Source organism: Xiphophorus hellerii, chromosome 17, assembly GCF_003331165.1.
Source record: "Xiphophorus hellerii strain 12219 chromosome 17, Xiphophorus_hellerii-4.1, whole genome shotgun sequence".
NCBI lineage: Eukaryota > Metazoa > Chordata > Actinopteri > Cyprinodontiformes > Poeciliidae > Xiphophorus > Xiphophorus hellerii.
The window spans coordinates 7,098,357-7,118,658 of NC_045688.1; the positions used below are offsets into that span (position 1 = coordinate 7,098,357).

At 37.6% G+C, this 20,302-nt stretch overlaps 1 protein-coding gene across 5 annotated transcripts in view; it reads right to left on the minus strand.

Annotated features, from left to right (window-relative positions):
- The window catches only part of bltp3b (bridge-like lipid transfer protein family member 3B), a 41,146-nt gene that overhangs the window by 17,170 nt on the left and 3,674 nt on the right, over window positions 1-20,302 (minus strand). For 3 of the 5 annotated variants that reach the window (XM_032590013.1, XM_032590016.1, XM_032590015.1), the window contains exons 2-11: window positions 12,463-12,625; window positions 10,387-10,425; window positions 8,791-8,882; window positions 8,409-8,598; window positions 8,174-8,314; window positions 7,126-7,293; window positions 5,962-6,142; window positions 5,787-5,870; window positions 5,538-5,714; window positions 5,060-5,172 (exon numbers count right to left, since the gene is read on the minus strand). In XM_032590013.1, coding sequence (XP_032445904.1) covers window positions 5,060-5,172; window positions 5,538-5,714; window positions 5,787-5,870; window positions 5,962-6,142; window positions 7,126-7,293; window positions 8,174-8,314; window positions 8,409-8,598; window positions 8,791-8,882; window positions 10,387-10,425; window positions 12,463-12,625 — 1,348 coding nt within the window. The remainder of the gene's footprint in view (window positions 1-5,059; window positions 5,173-5,537; window positions 5,715-5,786; window positions 5,871-5,961; window positions 6,143-7,125; window positions 7,294-8,173; window positions 8,315-8,408; window positions 8,599-8,790; window positions 8,883-10,386; window positions 10,426-12,462; window positions 12,626-20,302) is intronic. The other 2 variants (XM_032590017.1, XM_032590014.1) reach the window with 1 other exon arrangement.

The window sequence follows — 20,302 nt, forward strand, 5'->3', positions numbered from 1 at the left end:
CGGAAACAGCTTTTAACACAAGTCTAGAAAACGTGACTTATTACGTGAGAACATAGAATTCGGCGGGTTTGATGCCTATGACTTCATATAACGGACGTCATATAGATGTTTATTTGCTCTCTGTTCTTCTCTAACCCTCACTTTGCAGTCGTTTGTCGCAGAGTACGGATTAGTTTATTGTTGATCTCGCTGTTAGAGCAGAAAACGTGAAACCTATCCTCAAACCAGCAATTATGCCAAGCGGAATGCGTTCTCCAATTGTAGAGACCCAGAGCGTCACAGTCAACATCCTGAGGGGTATAGTCCACCCACTTTTCACCAACTTAACCTGGATGGAGTGGATGCTTCTGGCAACAGGAGACCCCGCTCGCACCACCACCTGCGTTCTGGTCAGGATTTTGAAAGATATCCTGGAGCTCTTTATAGCCAACGCTCTGGATAGTCTTCCTAACGACAACTGCAGCACTGAAGCAATTGAAGCAATCGTAGGCAACAAGTTGCCTGAAGCCTTTGCTAAGGTCGTAAAGGTTGGCGGAGAAGTCCGAACAGAACATACTGACAATTTAAACCATCTAATTGTCAAATATGTGGTGGAAAGAGTCAATTCCATCTTAGACTCTGACTCTAACGACAATCCACGCAATCACGTTGATGAAGCAATCAACGATATGGTTGGCGAAATCAAAGTGATGGTTAAGGATCTTTTTGTCAGATTGCACGCATCTAGTAAGGAATCCAGGAAAACCGTTGTCCGCCCAGTTGAGCCACAATCTATGCTCAAAGGTCTGAAAGGAAGGATCAAGGATTTTTTCACCAAGTTCACTAGGAAACATTCTTCTAGGGTGGCTCCGGTGAACCTACCAGAAAAACCAGGAACCTCCCACACCATGGCCAACAAAACTGTGGCCATGGAAGCCTTGATTCCTCCAGAGATCTTCACCAAAGATCTGCGGGAAGAGGAATTACACCTGGAGGCCAGGTGTCATGAAATCTCACCTGTGGAGGCCTACATTCCTCAAGATGATGTGTCAGACATCATAGATCTAGAAACCTATCTACCAGAGATTTCGTCAACCGAAGGCTCACAGGTACAATCATTAGAACTGGAGCCAAGATTTGAAATCATACCCAGGGAGGCCTTCGTTCACACGAAGACCTTGCAGAAAGAGGATTTCGAGCCAGAGCCCAAATTTGATGAGATCACACCTGTGGAGCCATTCATTGGGTCATTTTAAATTTGTTTAATACTTAGTTAGGTCATTTTTAAATTGGTAGTAGTTAGTTAGGTCTTTTTAAATTGTTTAGCAGTTAGTTAGGTCTTTTTAAATTGGTAGTAGTTAGTTAGGTCTTTTTAAATTGTTTAGCAGTTAGTTAGGTGATTTTACAATTGTGTGTTTACTAGTTAGTTAGGTCTTTTTAAATTGTTGAGTAGTTAGTTAGGTCTTTTTAAATTGTTGAGCAGTTAGTTAGGTCTTTTTAAATTGTTTAGCAGTTAATTAGGTCTTTTTAAATTGATAGTAGTTAGGTGATTTTACAATTGTGTGTTTACTAGTTAGTTAGGTCTTTTAAAATTGTTGAGTAGTTAGGTAATTTTTAAATTGTTTAGTAGTTAGGTTTTTTAAAGTAAAAAATGACAGCAAGACAAACAATTTCACACCTTTTTCCACCTTTAATGTGACATTTAACCTGTACAATGCAATTGAAAAACAAACAAAAATCTTTCAGGGAGCTGGAATAAAAATAAACAACTGAGGTACTGTGGTTGCCTAAGTGTGCAGACCTTTTTAGGACTGGGGGTGTGGCTGTTTTCAGATTTAACCAATTACATTCAAACTCATGTTAAATTGGAGTCAGCACACACCTGTCACCAATTAAAGTGCCTCTGGAAAAGTTCAGCTGTTCAGCTTGTCCTGACATTTTTGTAGCCACATCATCCAGCACAAGCCATGGTCCGCAAAGAGCTACCACAGCATCAGAGGGATCTCATTATTCAAAGATATCAGTAAGGTGAAGGCTACAAAAGAATTTCCAATTCATTAAATATACCATGGAACACTGTGAAGACTATCATCATCATCAAGTGGAGAAAACATGGCACAACAGTAACATTACCAAGAACAGAACGTCCGTCCAAAATTGATGATAAGACGAGAAGAAAACTGGTCAGGGAGGCAGCAACACTGAAGAAGCTGTAAGAATTTCTGGCCAGTATTGGCTGTGCAGTACATGTGACAACAAACTCCTGTCTTCTTCATATGTCTGGGCTATGGGATAGGGCAGCAAGACGGAAGCCTTATCTTTCAAAGAAAAACATCAAAGCCCGGCTTAATCTATCAGAAAGACATCTGAAATCTCCCAAACACATGTGGGAAAATGTGCTATGGTCTGAAGAAACCAAGGTGAACATTTTGGACATAATTCCAAAAGGTATATTTGACGCAAAAACAATAATGCTCATCACCAAAAGAACACCATGCCTACAGTGAAGCATGGTGGTGGTATCATCATGCTTCGGGGCTGTTTTGCTTCAGCTGGAACTGGGGCCTTAGTCAGGGTGGACGGAATTATGAACAGTTAAAAATATCAGTCAGTGTTGGCACAAAACCTTCAACCTTCTGTTAGAAAGCTGAAGATGAAGAGGAACTTCATCTTTCAACATGACAATGATTCAAATCACTTATCTAAATCAACAAAAGAATGGCTTCACTGGAATAAGATAAAGGCTTGGGAATGGCCCAGCCAGAGTCCAGACCGGAATCCCATCGAACATTTGTGGGGTGATCTGAAGAGGGCTGTGCACAGGAGATGCCTTCGCAATCTATCGGATTTGGAGCGGTTTTGCAAAGAAGAGTGGGCAAATATTCCCACATCAAGATGTGCCACGCTGATAAGTTCCTACCCAAAAACACTGAGTTCTGTAATAAAAGCCAAAGGTGCTGCAACAAAGTATTAGTTTAAGGGTGTGCATATTTTATGCAACCAGGTTATTGCAAGTTTTTTATTTTATATTTCTCTGCTTGAAAGGTTTCAGTTTGTTTTTTAATAGCATTGTACAGGTTATAGGTCACATTAAAGGAGGAATAAGTTGTGAAAATATTTGTCTTGTCATTTTTTTACATCACAAAAACCTGGAATTAAACAGAGGTGTGTAGACTTTTTATATCCACTGTAGGTCATTTTAAAATTGTTAGCTTAGTAGTTAGGTCTTTTTAAAATTGTTTTAGTACTTAGTAAGGTCATTTTAAACTTGCTTGTTTAGTACTTAGGCTGTTTTTTTTAAGTTGTTGGTTTAGTCGTTAGTTAGGTCATTTTAAAATAATTAAATTAGTACTTAGTTAGGTCATTTTAAACTTGTTTGTTTAGTACTGAGTTAGGTTAAAATGATCCAAAATGCTAAGGTTAGCTTAAGTGATGCAAGTAGTATCAACATGCTAGTGACTCAATGTGCTAATGATAGCCATTATGCTAACATTAGCCTGGTACGTAAAATAATCATTTTACATAATTTCATATTTATTAGCAATATTTACCATATTGAATGGATTAAGTCAATGTAAGTAAACATGCTGGTGACATCACAGGCGCTAATGATGTCATTGGCATCATTCAGTATGCTAACATTAGTGTATAAATTAAAATGATCCAAAATGCTAAGGTTAGCTTAAGTGATGCAAGTAGTATCAACATGCTAGTGACTCAATATGCTAATGATAACCATTATGCTAACATTAGCCTTGTACCTAAAATAAATATTTTACATAATTTCATATTTATTAGCAATATTTACCGTACTGAATAGATTAATTCAATGTAAGTAAACATGCTGGTGACATCACAGACGCTACTGATGTCACTGACATAATTCAGTATGCTATGCTATGTCACGTGGAAAGGGTCAAGATCACTCTTTGGTTACCTAGCAACTCACTCACTCACTCTAGGTTACCTAGCAACAACCTGTCAAGTTACTGGCGCAACTGTGCCTCATAACTGCTTAAAAATAAGTTATTAGCCAAAGTGAACAAAATTGCACGCAACGTTGGTCACCAACAAATAAATTCAGCATAAGATATCTATATTTTATAATGATTTCTTTCATTTCCATTATTTTTTTAATTTTCCTCTCAGGCAGTCTTTCTAGTGTTTAAATACCACAGACACACACACACACACACACACAAAAAAAACAAATCCAGAAAAGTCAGAGAAACTATCTCAGCTGTTTATTACACTTCAACTTTTCCAAATTTTATCACCTTTCAACCATAAACATGTTTTACTGGGATTTTATGCGGCAGAGTAACAGAAGAGAGGATAACTTTTCTGTTTTTATTTTATTTACTTATTAGTACTACTCTTATTTATTTTTTGTATTATCTTTTTTCTTTTCATCAACTTATTCTATTCTGTTATAATCTTTGTACAGGATTATGGTGCCATTTTAAACCTGTTTTTAAAAGGGCTACATAAATAAATTTGACGTGACATTAGCTGTAATGTCGGAGGTTCAAAATGAAAGTGGCAGCATGATGCTGAGGGGACGCTTCTCTTCAGTGGGTGATATTAAGGCAAATTAGACCTATATAAATATATTTTTTACAAATAATCTAGCACAATCTAGACAAAAGCGTGCCACATTCTTTTCCAAATAGTATTGGGGCCATCAGAAAAAAAAAAAAAAAATTTCTCAGAATAAGAATTGTTTAAATTGTTTATCAAGCAAATAAATATTTTAAAACTCAAATCAACCAAACATGTGGGATAGGGTTCAGTGTGAATAAAGTGCAGATTTACACATCCTGCAACAAGGAAGAAACTATTATCTGATACTTTTCATATACTAACAACATAATTGACAAATATTTAAAAGATATTAGGTTATTTATTTTAATTTGACACAGATTTATTTTTTTCAGTGGCCCTCTGTCATACTTTTCAGACTTTTATTCTAGAAGAAACTTAAATTTCTGCTACCAACATAAAGAGTTCATAACTGTGAAATGGAAGCAAAATGATACTTTTTTGTTTGTTTTCTTTTTTTGAGGGTGTGTTGAGTGACCTGGTAGATGCTGAAGTCCGCCATCCTGAGGACGAAGGAGCTGGACATGAGCTGCGTCTTCGGAGGCGGAGGGCTGAAGGAAGCGCTGGAGGAGGAGGAGGTGTTTATCTTCCCTGGAGAGAATGGACGAAACAGGAAAGAAAAGAAAAAATAAGGGAGGGAAGAAAAAGAAAACAAATGCAGATGGGCTCTTCAACGAGTGTGCATCACCGCACCCAGGTGTGCGCAAAAACCACACACACACAGTGGTACCTGGTTCTAGGCACCAGCAGCACTGGGGTGGAGGTTGTGTGTAGGGGCTCCAATCTAGGAGTCCTTCATCTGCCTCCCTAAGCCCTACTTCTCCTTCTGCACCCTCCTGGCCTCCTAGAGGCTCATAAAACTCGTCCATAAGGGACACTGAGGGACAGAAAACCCACAGGGATGACGTCCTGCTGAGCTAGCATCTGCAGCGTATGAAGAAGTGCATTTTGCTTACCGTGATGCGGGGAGCCGTGATGCGGGGAGCCGTGTGCAGCGCCGGGGCCTTGTCGGTCTCGAACCACACCCTTTAACCTTTCCACGTCAGTTTTGTACTCGTCCAGCAGACTCTTGGCCCAGGTCTCTCTGGTTTTAGTGGCTTCGCTGTAGTGCATCCAGTGGACACAACTGTCCCCTGAGAAAAGGAAAGGAAACATGAGAGCAGACAGTGAAAGGTTTACCACAAACAAGGAAGCGAAGAACCGACCTGCTTTGTGGAAAGGGTAGTAGTCGAGGGTGATGGAGCTGAAGGAAAGCTGCATCGCTCCACCTGTTATCCTCCTACTGGTAGCTGTGGAGAAGAGAGCGAAAAATAAAACTAGACAAGAGTAAAAACCTTGGATTATTTTCTTTCTACTGTGTTTCTAATGTGTATTTGATACCTTTGTCCTTGGCGTGGATGTCATCACAGATGTGCAGATCCAGGTGTGTGATCTGGAGGTGGTGTGAGGTCTCACACACATCGTAGGCGCTGAACAGCTTAGCCATGGTTGCACTCTGGTCAGCAGCTGTGGACGCCTGCTGGGTGCGCACTTGTTGGGCAGTTTGGGGCGGCGACGATGCCTGGTGAACAAAACGGCAACTTTCAGGGCTTCTGCTTTTCTTTTGTACTAACCTGGGTTCATACACTTGTTCCACAGTAGAATTTAAGCAGATTTCAAGAATTTTTAAGGTAAGTTTGCAAACTTTTGCAGAGAAAGACAGTTTCAATTCACTATTGTATGCAGTCTGTTTTTATGTTTTGAAATGTCTCTCACACACCTTGCACACATGACTGTTCCAAGAATAAAACACTAATTTAAAATAAAATCCCCAATTTAAATAATGTTGTTTACTGTGTAAAATATAAGACAATCAATATGTCACCGAACCATTAGGAACTACCACTGAATATACAAAGGAAGTTACAAAAAACAATCTAAAGAATTTTTCTCTCTACCTTTTCTGTGTTCAGCAAATAGAAATAATTTAGGAAATTCTAACCAACAGAAAACAAGAAAAGTTTAGTCTGATTTAACTTTATGTCTTTTTGTTAGGTGTATGTAAATATCTGGTCTGAATTGTAAAGAATGTTTTCCAAATTTTTAATTTTTAATAAAACATTAGCTTGCACTTCATACTAAACTGTGCAGCTTTAATGTTAAGCACTTTCAAGGACTTCATACAAAAATGAGGAACTTTCTAAACCTTGAAAACATCCAACTGAAATTCTAAAATTTTTAAGGATTTCAAGCACCAGTACAAACTCTGAAAAAAGAAAAAAACTGAGTGCATAAATGCTTGATTTAAGTTTTTAACATCTTTTAATTGTGTAAAACAAAGTGCTCAATGTCTCCACCAGAGGGCATACTAGAGTAAATTTCAGACATTAAGTGATTATGAGGAAAGTGTAGTGGGAGGGGAGTAAGTGTGAATGTTGAGTAGCACAACGATGTTTTCTGATTAAATAGAAGAAAAACTTAGACAGTAAGTACAGAGCAGAGAGGTAAAAAAAAAAAATCACTGTACCAGCTTTAGAAAGAGTTATTTGTTCATTGAACACGTACCTGATCGTCTGCAGCCATGCTCTTCCTCTGCTGAGCAGACTTCTCCATGGCTTCGCTGAGGGACTTTGCATACTGAACCATAGCTTTGAGCTGGGAGTCGGTCAGAACCCACAGCAGGTCGTCCAGGACGAGAATCAGCTTTGAAGCCACAACGTTGCAGTCCTTCATCTGCATCAGGAAGAAACGCTCGTATAAACATGAAAAACAAAGATGGCTGACAGCATAACAAAACTTTTCAGACCAATTTATCATTGTATGAGTTAAGCCTGGAACAATTAATCGTGATTAATTGATTTTTTTTAAGTAATCATCAACTAATTTAGTTATTGATTAATTGTTGACTGGAATATACAGACTCAAAAAAAGCCATTTGGTGAAAAAAAAAAATATTTAGAGCAGTAATTGAGCCAAAACTATGCAAAAAATATACACTACGATGCAATTAAGATAAATTTACAGGCAAACCTTTTTTTTGTTTCATCCAAGTAGTTTTAGCTTAACCTACAGCAGTGGTATGTTATTGAATTTTAGGCAGTAAAATGTTTATTTTCTCATTTAAAAAAGGAATCTAATTATTTATTTGCATCTTCTAATGTATTTCTAATATTGTATAAAAAAAGAGTTAAGTGGCTAAATAAAATATATATAGAATGTGCCAATTTTTTATTCAATTAATCATCAAAATAATTTATTATTAGAACAATCAAGGGTTGCAGGACCGTTTTTCTCCACTTTACAATTTATTTATTTAGATGGCAAATTAAAATGATACTTGTTTTTTATTTCCTTGTTATGTACTACATTATATTGGTCTGTCACAATTTTATGCTGTATCGATTATTCTGATAATTAAACGGCCAGAAAATTGGTACGTTCTGCAGATTTTGAGGTGGTTAAATGAAAAATCTGTAGAATGTGCCAGTTTTTTATCTGATTAGCAGAATAATTGATATATTAACCAATTACTAAAACAATTGTTAGTTGCAGCTCTAATTTGCTGGATAATTATTAAGAGAAATCTAGACGTTCTCTCTTCTCGGACACCAACCCGTCTCTTCAGAGTGACCCTGATCTTGGACTGGTTGGTGATGAGACGGATCGGGGCGCTCAGCATCTCGTGCTCGGCGCTCTGGATGGCGTCAGCCTCGATGCGGATCATCTGCCAGCTGATTTCTTTAAACGTCAGGATCTGAAGCGAAAAAAAACGTTGACGAGTCAAAGATCTCTACACAAGGCGGCCTAATCAGAGCCATTTCCTCTGAAAGGAGTCGGCACCGACCCACCTCCCCCCTCTGAGGGTCCTGGATGCGGGTGAATCGCAGGTCGCTGATGCTCCAGCTGGTGTTGACGCTGTACACCTGCAGCTGGGAGAGCTCAAAGGAGGCGTTGAAAGCCTTGGCGCTGATCTTGATGACGATGGAGTTGATGGATAAGGAAATGCCCTCCACCACCTTCTCAGCAAAGCCATATTCACTGCGCAGACAACAAACAGGGTGATTAGCAAGTAAATGTGGGCTAATATCGGGTTTTTGTAAAGAGATTAAGTAAAAGCATCACTTTTAAATTTGATTTCAATGCATCTGCCGCATCTTTCTGCATTTTAGAAATCAGAGTAATAGACTTCTGGCACCAAATAACTCATTTTCCTTCAATGCAAAAGCTCACCTTTGTCCAGATGCCGTTGCTATGGGAGACGGACCATTAGGGGGACGAGGCTCGTCACATGTGCTCATTTCCATTATCACCTTATCCAGGGTCTACAAGAGAACGCATAGCTTTACTTTAACACCAACAAAAAGAAAACATTATTTAGTGTTCATAGAACAAATCTCTACCATTAGGCGACATTAGTTTGAATATATCAGTAAATAAATGTCAACTTGTTTGTCAAAAATGACGGGACACAGCAAACAAAAATGCGTAAAAGTGTAAATTATCACAAGAGTTGACATTGATCTCTTTCTTTATTATTTTCTCTACCTTTACCTTCACTGAGTTCCTTGTTAAGTCTGCCCAACTTTTTTCTGCATGAGACAACAATTCCCACAGTATCACCCTACCACCACCGTGTTTCAGTGTTGAAAAGTTAGATTTTGTCCACAACGTTTTCATATTTGGTCTCATCAGATTTCTGTCTTTCCTTCAACAATGGTCACTGTCTTCAGATTTTTAGTCTAATAGACTAAAAACCTCAACAACACGATTCCACTTGAGCAGCAGATGTTTACAACTCCTCAAAAGTTAACACTTTGCACCTTATTAATTGATTAACTCTCAGGAGTTTATCTATCAGTATGACAATGACCCAGAGCAAGATATATTATAGAGGCTTTAGGATCAGTCTATGAATGTCCTTGAGAAGATATAGAAGAAAATTATATTTTTTGAATGCATGCATCGTATGAGCTCTAACATCGGGTGGAACAGTAAAGATGGAGCCCAGGTGACAGCAGGGAAAACAATCATCTTGGGACTGAGTCTGTAAACCCGGCACCTGCTCCCTTAAAGATGGCAGCCGTAGCGAAGCCACAAAGAAGAACCAGTCGATCAAGGCTGTCAGAATGAACTCAGAACCCAATATATGGCGGCTGAAGACAAATCTTCTCAGATAATCACAGATTAGTGCAATAAATGTTTCCACCCCTAATTGACGAGCGCGACCTCCCGAGATACAGCATGTACAATCCCAATACTCGGTGGATTTCTACACACTCAACAAGTAAACAAAAAGCAGAAGAGGATTCATTTTGGAACCATAATGAAACATACATTTCAAAGAGATTGTGATTTTGTAGCGCAGCATGTAGGTATCTTTCATTTTGGGTTCAGGTCCAACAGAGATGCATGAAAAGTGACTAAATACAAAGTTTTGCCCAGAAAACTTGCAAAGCCCGGTGCTCGGGGCGCTAGGAGATCATCCAACCACCCGCCATATTTTTGAGTTAAACAACATTTAAAGTTGACAGGAAATTTGAAAATATCACTTGATAGTTATACATTATTGGAAGACTGGAAGATTAATGCCTAAACACCAACTACAAAGTCTTAAAAAAGGCAATAATTTAAAAAAACAAAAAAAACTAAGATAAATCAACAGTACTTAGCCTGGTGAGGGCACAAGTAAAGCCTGGTGGCCCGCCAGGCTTATAATATACAGAGGGAAACCTGTAGTTTCTGTCAAATTAATTGACAGAAACTGGAGTCTGTTTTTCCAATTCGGGTTGATTTAATAGTAGATAAGAAGCAAGAACATAAACTTACCAAAGAAATTGGGTGAGTCTTTAGTTTTGTCCATGGTATCTGTTAATGAAAACCCAAAAGATGTTTAATGCCAAAAGAGAAATTAATGAAAGTAAAACAAGCACTAAAGCCAGATGAGTTACAGTCCACGTCAAATTACACAGCAGAATGGATTCAGAGCAAGTGTTTATTGGCACGTTTTATTTTGACAGAGCAACTTGTTCATCAAGGAGTCACAAATCAGTGTTTGACTGTTAAAGTGAATGAAACATTTCATTTGCTTTGCTCTAAACAAAAATAATCAAAGTCACCAGCAGGGGGTGCTAGCTCACATCCATCGCTGAGTCGACAACTACAACAATGTGAACCTGCATTAAATATGCACTCTAAACAGTTATTCATAGTGAAGTCAACATTTTTCACTAAGCTACAATAAAATAAAAGCTTGGATTTTTCTCTTTTCCAGTGAGAGATTATGCAACTGCAATAAAGATTAATCTATTTAAGGCTTTTTCCATATGTTTATCCACTCAACATGTCCTCATTTTATAAACTTCATTTAACCAGGACAAGCATCAAATATCTTCTGTTTGCAGCATTTTTAAGCTAAATAGGACACAATACTGGGTTTCGCTGATTTGTAAGAGGAAGATACAAGAGACGGGGAGCTGAACATGTGAGGAAGTGAGATAAAAATCTGTGTTCTCATATTTTAAATCAGCTTGAACTGAAAAGGTAAAAAAAGTTAAATGTATCCAAGCAGTAAAAATGGTTTCTGCTCCACCTGTCATAAAGAAATCTGCCGCAGCACAAAAACTTCCAGTAAATGATTACAGCTGAAAAACAGCAAAGTCTGCATAAAAACAGACAATAAAGGAGGGCAATCAAGGATGAACAAAACACAGCGCTTACTGTGTTGCTCCCTGACAAAATGGCGACTAAAAGTGAGCTAAAATAAATGTAGAGAAAGTCCAAGAAGAGAAAAAGAGGTGGAAATTTGACCTTGTTCTGTGCAAATGTGGAGTCATAAGTAAATTATATAGCTTCTTCAACTTTTCCAGGGTGTGCCAAAGTCTGCTCATGAATGTGACGCAAAGCTGAGACAGATCAAGTTATGAAATAAACAAAGAGCATAAAAGTAGAGTAAAGTAGTCAGAGACTAAGAAACCCCTAATGACATACAATCAGAGGAAGCATAATCCCTACAAGTAAATTAGGTACATAGACGCAAACAATAATGAGACAAAATCTATTTTTCCACTTGACTTTTTCATGACTTATTTTTTCTTTTATTGGTAATAATTTCATGGTCAAAATGGCTGAATTTATGCATGAACTACATGAAAACAGTTTGGGCTGAGGCAGTGCAGTGCTGTGCCTCACCTCTGGGGGCGCTGTGTCACACAGTAAGTGAAGCAGGAAGGAGGAACTACACATCTTCTACAGTCTGTCTAATACATTTCATGAATGCGAATAGCATAATTAGTCTTTCTGATCAGCCATAAATGCTCTGTGAAAATGCGTGAGGCAGAAAGTACCATGCCTCACTGATAGGGGGCAGTGCTGAGCACAACAGGCAAAACGTGCTCTTCTACACATTGAAATGACTGAAAACAGCAGAAGAAATACAAGACTACAGTCAGAATAGAACCTTTAAAGACCACTCTTCTTGTGGTTGCCAGATTTTTAAAAATTAAAGAGAAGGATGTTTTATTTTATAACATTGTGATATAAATATTTCAAAGTCTTCATTTGCAAGTAAAGGATAATACATAATTTTGAATTTTATTCAGAAAAAAAAGTCAGTAAAAAAAAAATATTTTTTTAAATATATTTTTTCTTGCTATTGCAATGTTACATTGATTAAAAACATTAATTAGTTATGGTCAAAATTAAAATATTAGCTCCTATATTGGATTTTAGATTTGTACATTTGATTCTGAGGCAATCTGTGCCTCACCAGTCACGAAAATCATAATGCAAGATTTGCCTGATGTAGTAAGTGTGCATACACACACGTGACTTCACTTGAGTCCTTAAATAACTCCATGTCAAATAAGTCTGGGGCATAATTTGAAATCCTTGTTTGGCCCTCACCCTGATGGCCGCCTTGTTGCAGAACACGCGGTTGATTGCCAGCCAGGTGGGCAGGTCCAGCAGACTCTGCAGGACCTCCTCGTCCAGCTCCAGGTTGGTCAGCTGGCCCTCCCCCTTCAGCGTGCTCAGGTTGATCTTATCCGGCGACAGGTTCTTAGCAAACCTACAAGACAACGAGACAGCGCCAAGCTTAGCGGCTGAGGATATTTATAGGAGGGGAGTTGTTGGCAAACAGTCGCCACGGGATATGCTGCTGGTGCATGAGATGTTCACAAAACAAAACAAGAAAACACCCACGTCTAAGGGTTTGGAAAGTGTCCTGCGTCAAAACTCAATGTCAAAACTCAAATTTTAACATAAACTAATATTTCTATAGTTTCTAGTTGGAACCAGGGATAAATCTACCAGGGTAGAAATATTCCCAAATGGTAAAAACTGGATTTATCATGTTTTGTGTGTTATTTTTGATTGTTGTTTTGGATTTTAACTTGTATCTAGCCATGAGTTTCATGAATGTTCACACTATTACCTTGAGCAGTGTTGTCAGGGCAACCCACATGAATTAAAACTTTGCTTTGAGAGGGATGTGCTGTGGTGGTGCAGGGGTTAAGCACAACCCACATAAGGAGGCCTTAGTCCTCATCGTGGCTGTCACAGGTTCGATTCCCGGCCTGGCGACCTTTGCCGCATGTCTTCCCCCTTCTCTCATTACCTACTTTCCTGTCAATTAACTACCAAATAAAGGCCACTAGAGCCAATAAAACCTTAAAAAAAAACACAAAAAAAACCTTTGCTTTGAGAAGAATTAAAGCAATTTAGAGATGCAACTAACGACTACTTTCTGACAATTAATAAATTAATCTCATAAAAAAAGCCACATTTTTCATTTAACCTCTTACGTTTTTTCATACAATAAGAAAAAACATTTAAAGATGCAAATAAACAAACAGTTAAATGCAATAACACAAAATTCCTTTAGTGAATTTGAACAAAGTGAAGCTAAAACTTTTCCACTTGAGGAGATTAGTGTAAAACATATTTACAGACAAAAGTGCTTTTATTCTAAATTCAAAATGTGTATGTAACTTATACAGTTTTGGCTTTATTACTTCTCTAAATATGTTATTTATTCAACAAATGACATTTTCTGACTCTACTCCAGTTAATTAATTGGTTACCAAGTTACTTGACAATTATTTCAATAATGAATTTATTACAATTAATCGTTTCACCCCTAAAACAATCATTATTTATAGTTTGGAAAGACTTTACTTAGGTTATAACCTGTAATCACTTTGAAACAAATAGAGTTGCCCAAAAACTGTCATAGTCATTTCTTTTATCAGAGCTGATCAAGACCAGATAGACTAAAGTCAGTCTAGACAAAGGTTCTGGTTGGCCTAGTCAAAGTCAAAACTTAAATCTGATTGAGACATTAAACAGGTAAATTATGCTCAAAAACCCTCAAATTGGAGCAATGGGCCACTGAAATGGAAAAGACCTAATTCAAGCTGTTATAAACACCGATACTTTATTGAGGTCAAAGGTGACAGTCTGGGTATAAAAGGCAATTACTTCCTCCACGTGGGACCAGTCTGTTTTTGGATAACTTTTTCATCTAAATAAATTCAAACTACCATTTAAAAATGGCTTTTTACGCAAATTACATAAACAATGTGGCTTCTGCACCCACATAATAAAGACAGGCTAATAAAAAATGTTCCAGGTTAAGATCTGTGAGCAAATATTGGTCTCTTTGATACATTTAAACACACAACTGGGATGCCTATGACCTGAGTGTTTTCCACCCACACCATTAGTTAATAGTTACCAGAGTGGTCTGATACTAAAGGTCTTATTGACCCACTAATCTCTGCAGCTCAATCTAATGAAATGATTTACCAATCTCCCCATCTGCTACTACAGTACAAACTGACAATGTTTGACAACCTGGTTTGGTCATCAAACAGCAAAGCAGATATAAATTATTGTTTTCTGCACCACAAAAGTAATAAAAATTATACTTTAACACAAGAAAGTGCATAACACCAATAATTGAGGCAACACTAAGCTTGCTAGTTAGCGAATCTTTCACACACAATCAGACTAAAGCTGCCCACTGACAAGATCAAAACTCATACTTTGACTGTAAATAAAAACCTTAGTTGGTAACTGGTAATAAACAGAAATTAAATTGCTAGTTGTAAGAAGATCTCTGGACCAAATTGGCAAAAATATTTGCCCCAGTTCAGTTGGAGGTTAGAAAACCAATGAAATGGTTTCCTAGTTGTTTAGGCTATAAGGAACTCAATTCATCAACAATGGTTTTGATACATTCAAACAGCTTCACTGCAACAAGGGTTATCTAGTACTACTAGGTGTCTGATTTGATGAGATATAAACTAAACTGTTTTTAATGGTAGTCAGGTTGGATTTTGAGGTGAAGTTGGTAACAAACCATAAATTTTCCATGTGGGATTGTAGCATCAGGACTTGGAATGGATGGCTTTAAGGATTAGACCAGTAATGTGCCGTAACTCCATTATATTTGATCACATTACACTAAATCTTTCTAAAGTCGACAACTTGCTAGGCAATCCTAGCAACTCACCCAATAGCCTCAGGTTGAACACTAAGCTCCTAGCTAGCTTAACACATGAGCTCATGGCTCAATTCAGGAATTTACGTTATCTACTAGAAATGAGGAGATTGAGAAGTTTATGGTTGTCATAGTTGCTTGAATTAGCATTGAAAGACACCAGTTAACAGTTTAACTGGCTCTTAAAGGGCCAGTTGTGCCAGAATGCATTCATAAAACGTGTTCACAAAATGTTAAAATATCAATGCAAAATATCAATGCATCACTTAAACGCATGCAGTTTAAGTGATGCATGCGTTAGCTACCTAACGCATGCAGAAAGCATGCGTTAGGTAGCTAGCTCCAAGATGGCTGCTACCAGACAGAAAAACTTGTCAGGCTGATCCCACAAAAAGCAAAGAACTGGATTCCTATCTGAGGCTCTTTGCTAAATCTTTGGTGTTTTACATGTAGCTGCTGTGAAACTTTGTCATCCCAAGCCAATAGTGCAGGGGTCCCCAAAGTCGGTCCTCAAGGGCCGACATCATGCATGTTTTAGTTCTCTCCCTGGTTTAACGCACCTGAATCAAACGATGGCTCGTTAGAAGGCCTACGAAGAACATCGACATGCTGGAAATGTTGTTGGTACTATGAGGGAGAGAACTAAAGGATGCCAGGCCTCGAGGACCGACTTTGGGCACCCCTGCAATAGTGCATGAATGACTCGATCTGGAGCCAATTATTCAAGAAGCACATGATGGATAGTTAAAATACTGCAGGGGAGTCAAACTCCTTTTAGTTTTGGGCCAAATAAAGACCATGAATGCTCTTAAAGGGCCAGTTGTGCCAGAATGCATTCATAAAACGTGTTCACAAAATGTTAAAATATCAATGAATTCCTAAAGTGAAATAATATTACTGAACATCTTCAAGATTTTGTGATACTTTTTGTGATTTTTTGCAAGAAAAATCTAATTTGGAAATATTTGCAATATTTGTGCAGTAAATACGACTTTTTATTACTCGCTGTATAGATGATGCATTATAATCTGACATCAATTAAGGCTGAGGCAGCTGTTTAGTACAAGTGAAGTTTTTGACAATTATTGAAAGAAATCTCCAATAAACTCCCAAGTATGTATTAGCGCAAAAAAGTGTTGGGATTTGTTGATTTTGTGTGAATTTGGAGGGACTGATTGATATAATTTGGCAGTAAACATAAAAACTACATTGAGTTCATTGATAAGCACATTTAGTGTTTAGTCTAGAATCTAGAGGGCCACATACAAAACTATGGCGGGCCGGATTTGGCCCACGGACCTTAAGTTTGACACATGTGACCTATTGGAACCAGAATCTCTAAATTACCAAACATTATAGTCCAGCAGAGGGCTGAATACAACAAGGTGATGACGAAGCTTAATGAACAAGGAATTCTGACTTTAGCTAGTTATTTTTCCAAATCAGACATTGACGTTATGATACAAATAAATATAAAAACCCAAATCAAAAGGTACATAGAACCAAAAGAATAAGACTTGAACCAATTTCCAAACAAAAGATGAGCAAACCAAACACCAGTAAGTAATTGGATTCAGGTAGGCAGATAAAAGCTACATCCAGCAGAAGACATAATGAGGAGGTTCATTAGCAGCAGAACAGAAGAAACCTTCCACTGAACAGCCTTTTGATTCAACAAGCTGATTCAGTCAAGTTAGGGTAGTTTTTCACTCAACATAATCTCCTGGCTGTGTTGGAATCCAGGTAAATTATTCAGCTTTAGGGCCACAAAAAAATCCCCGACACACCAGAACAAGTTAAAACAGGCCCTTAAAAAACAAAATGTGGATTCTCAGAGAAAGGCACGTTAAGTTTAGTTTGTCTCTGAGGATGATGCTATGGGAGCCGCTCCACCATGTGACGAGTGAAATATTCATTTAAGCAGCTGATCAAGTATCAAGCAGCTAGTTTGGCTTACCCTCTCGCTCCTTATCTGGCTTCTCAGCCTCTCATTGGTCACCTCCTGCTTCAACTCCATAAATAAATCAATACTGTAATTTTGCTAAATGTTTGCAATCAGCAGCATTGCCATCAGTTCTACTAGAGTTAAAACTAAAGAAAAATCACACCTGCGGACCTTTTTCCAATACAACAGTTTGAGTATAGAGTTATATTTCCCGTCCTTTTCGTCTCAATACACTTCAGCCATTATCCCAGCCAGCAAGTCTGCGCTCATCAGACCAAAACCAGGTTCGTAAAAAGGTTATAGGAGACCACTGTGGAGAGCGAGTAGTTTTCCACCTCTTAAATAAAATATTAACGACTCAACAGTAATATCCAAACTTGCATTAGTACCATTTGGAGGTTAAAGAGCACAACTTTCCAAAAATACTTTTTCCTTTGACATAAAGATCAACTTAAAGGTCTTTTGTCCCAAAAGGTTATAGAATTTTTTAAAAAATGCACCAATTTTTTGGTGCATATTTTGGTGAATTAATAAAGAATTTAATTAATTCTTTATTAAGAGAAAAAATTATAAAATTCTTCTCTTAAATCAATTTTAACACAATAAACCACACAAAGTTTTCACCAGAGAGCCAATAGAAACGGGCTAGTGACTGAGCTGAGATGATTTTCTGCTTCACTGGCCAGTAAGAGCCTAAAAAATCCAATAATTTCTCCCATTAGTGAATGCACCATTCCAGGTGACACTCATAAATTCAGAGTGGAGGTTGTAAATGAGTGAAAAAGACTCAAAGTTTGTGATTTTTACCATCAATCGGGTGCCTGAAATGTAAATGCTATAGTCCTTACAGAAAAATCAGAACCAGCTTTGCAAAAATGTAACCCAAGTCTCTTATTTGAGCATTTATGTTCAATTTTAGACCTCATCAATTAAATACATATTAAAGACATCTTCAGTTATCAAACCAGTTCCTCTTATGGTTTGTAGTTTTGCTAAATTAAACGGAAACATGTCTACAACTATGAGAATGCATCTTTTCTCTTAACTACACACTGAAGACTTTCTGGCACACCAAACTGTGTGCAAACGTCTGTGGATTTGCAGAATGGAAACAGCTTTTCTGCGTAACCCTGATGATGAATTTGTGGTGCAGCCTGATGACAGCGATGCAAGCAGGAGTCTGGCCTTAAGGAAAAATGACCAGAGTGAGTCAGACAACAGCCAGCTTATTTTATCCACCCAGACGGAGGCGGCCTAAATTGTGAAATATATAAAAAGACAAACAGGAGAGACGGCGTGTGCAACAACAAATATCCACAGGGCATTGCTCTGCTGTAAAGGCGTGAGAATTTTAATCAGGCAAAGTTTACTGAGGGATAAAAGAGAAAGAAAACAACACTGAACAAAGAATCTCTTGGATTTATTTAGGTTATTATTTTTCCATGAATGTGTATACCGTATTCCCAAGAAGGCTTGTGTCTTTCATCCAAATGACTGAATTCAGGGGTTGCAACCATTTTCACGGCTCTAAGTGAGCAGAAGTGAAGAACCAGGCGCAGACTGCGTTTGTGAAAGAACAAATCGCTCTTAGGAGCTCACAGACTGTGTTATCTATATTATAGCAAGGCGGATGTGATTAACCATAAAAATAAAAGATAAAAAAAACACAAGAGTTCAGATTTAAGCCTGCTCCAAGTAATACATTATTTTTCTGGTATGTTGCCAATTCACATGTTAAATCCTCATTCTTTCTAAATGTATTTCATAAAATAACCTATTTATTATCTAGAAATGCATCGTATGGATCTTCTCTTTTTGTATGTTGATTGTTTGATTTACTGCTCTGGACACGGTTCCTGGTAATCTATGTAGATGTCAGACATTAGGTTGAAATCTAGACAAATATGATTGAAATGCAAACATTACTAAAGATGAGAAATGATGGAGTGAGTGAGTGATAAAAAAAAGAAAAGCACACACCCTACTGTGCTTATTTATTTTAATTAAAAGAAGGCAGAGTGAATACATTTAATGATCTTTGCAGTTTCAGCGTTATTCCAACTTCTAAATAATATTTCAATTAAGAGCAGAGATTTGCAAACCAGGTGAGGTCTCACTGGCACAGAACTGATGTAAACAATTAAGAGCTTCATTAGTTGCATAAGATGTGCTAGAAATAGAGCACCTCACCTAAGCTGTTAAAGGCTGTGAACTGTGTCCTAAAAGTTCATAATTTGCTCACCGCTGGATAAATAAGCAGAAGTGTTTAATTAAGGGAAACTAGATATATATGTCCTGATATATATTTATTTATAGTTCAAATTCCTAATTGCACTTTTTGAAGGTTTGTTCCTTTTTGTCACTTTTAGTTTCTTTACCATTTATTTTACATTGGTTGTGCAAGGTTTCCCCCAGAAAACTTGCTAAGCCCGGTGGTTGTGACGCTCGGGCAGTCATTCATCCAGCGGCCCGCTGCATTTTTGAGTTAAAAAAATGTTTAAAATAGACAAAATTTGAAAATATCACTTGATAATTACGTGTTATTGAAAGATTAATATCTGAACACCAACTATAAAGTCTTAAAAAATGCAAACATTTTTTAAAAACTTCAATAAATAAGCAATGCTTACCCTTGTGGGGGCACAAGTAAAGCCTGGTGCCCCGCCAGGCTTATAATACACTGGGGTAAACGCTGCTGTTGTACTCCTAATTACGCTGACTCCAATATATTATGAAGCTAGAGGCGTATTTAAATACTGTACTGGTGCAGTTATCAAAGAAATTTGTAGTTTAGTACATTTATGACTGTTAAAAAAAAGAAAAATGTTTTACGTCAATTCAGCTGTTTTGCTGAATCAGATCAGTTGATATAGGCTGATACTAATCCTCACATATCGGAAATGGATATGATAAATAATGCATCCCTAAGAGAAACTACATGTAATGTTAGTTTTGTTGAGCTATTGAAATTGCAAACAGCAGTTAACTTGTATATTTTTGCTGATGAACCAAATTAACTGTTAGGGTTGAATCATTTTAGTTACATTTTCCCTAGGGCTGACCTCATTTTGAATTCACTTTGAATAACTTCCTGTTTTGCTCTAAAATGTCACGTCTCATGGTTTTTAGAGTTCAAAGCTACCTGAAGTCAGGATCCCAAAGCAGAAATTAAAAACCCAACAATGGCCAATATTTACAACCATTTCAACAAAGCTGCAGGTCTCACCTAGAAGAAGCTAAACCCTGGTTACACAGCAGCTGGATGCCAAAATCTGCAGGAATCCTGGCCAAACGTA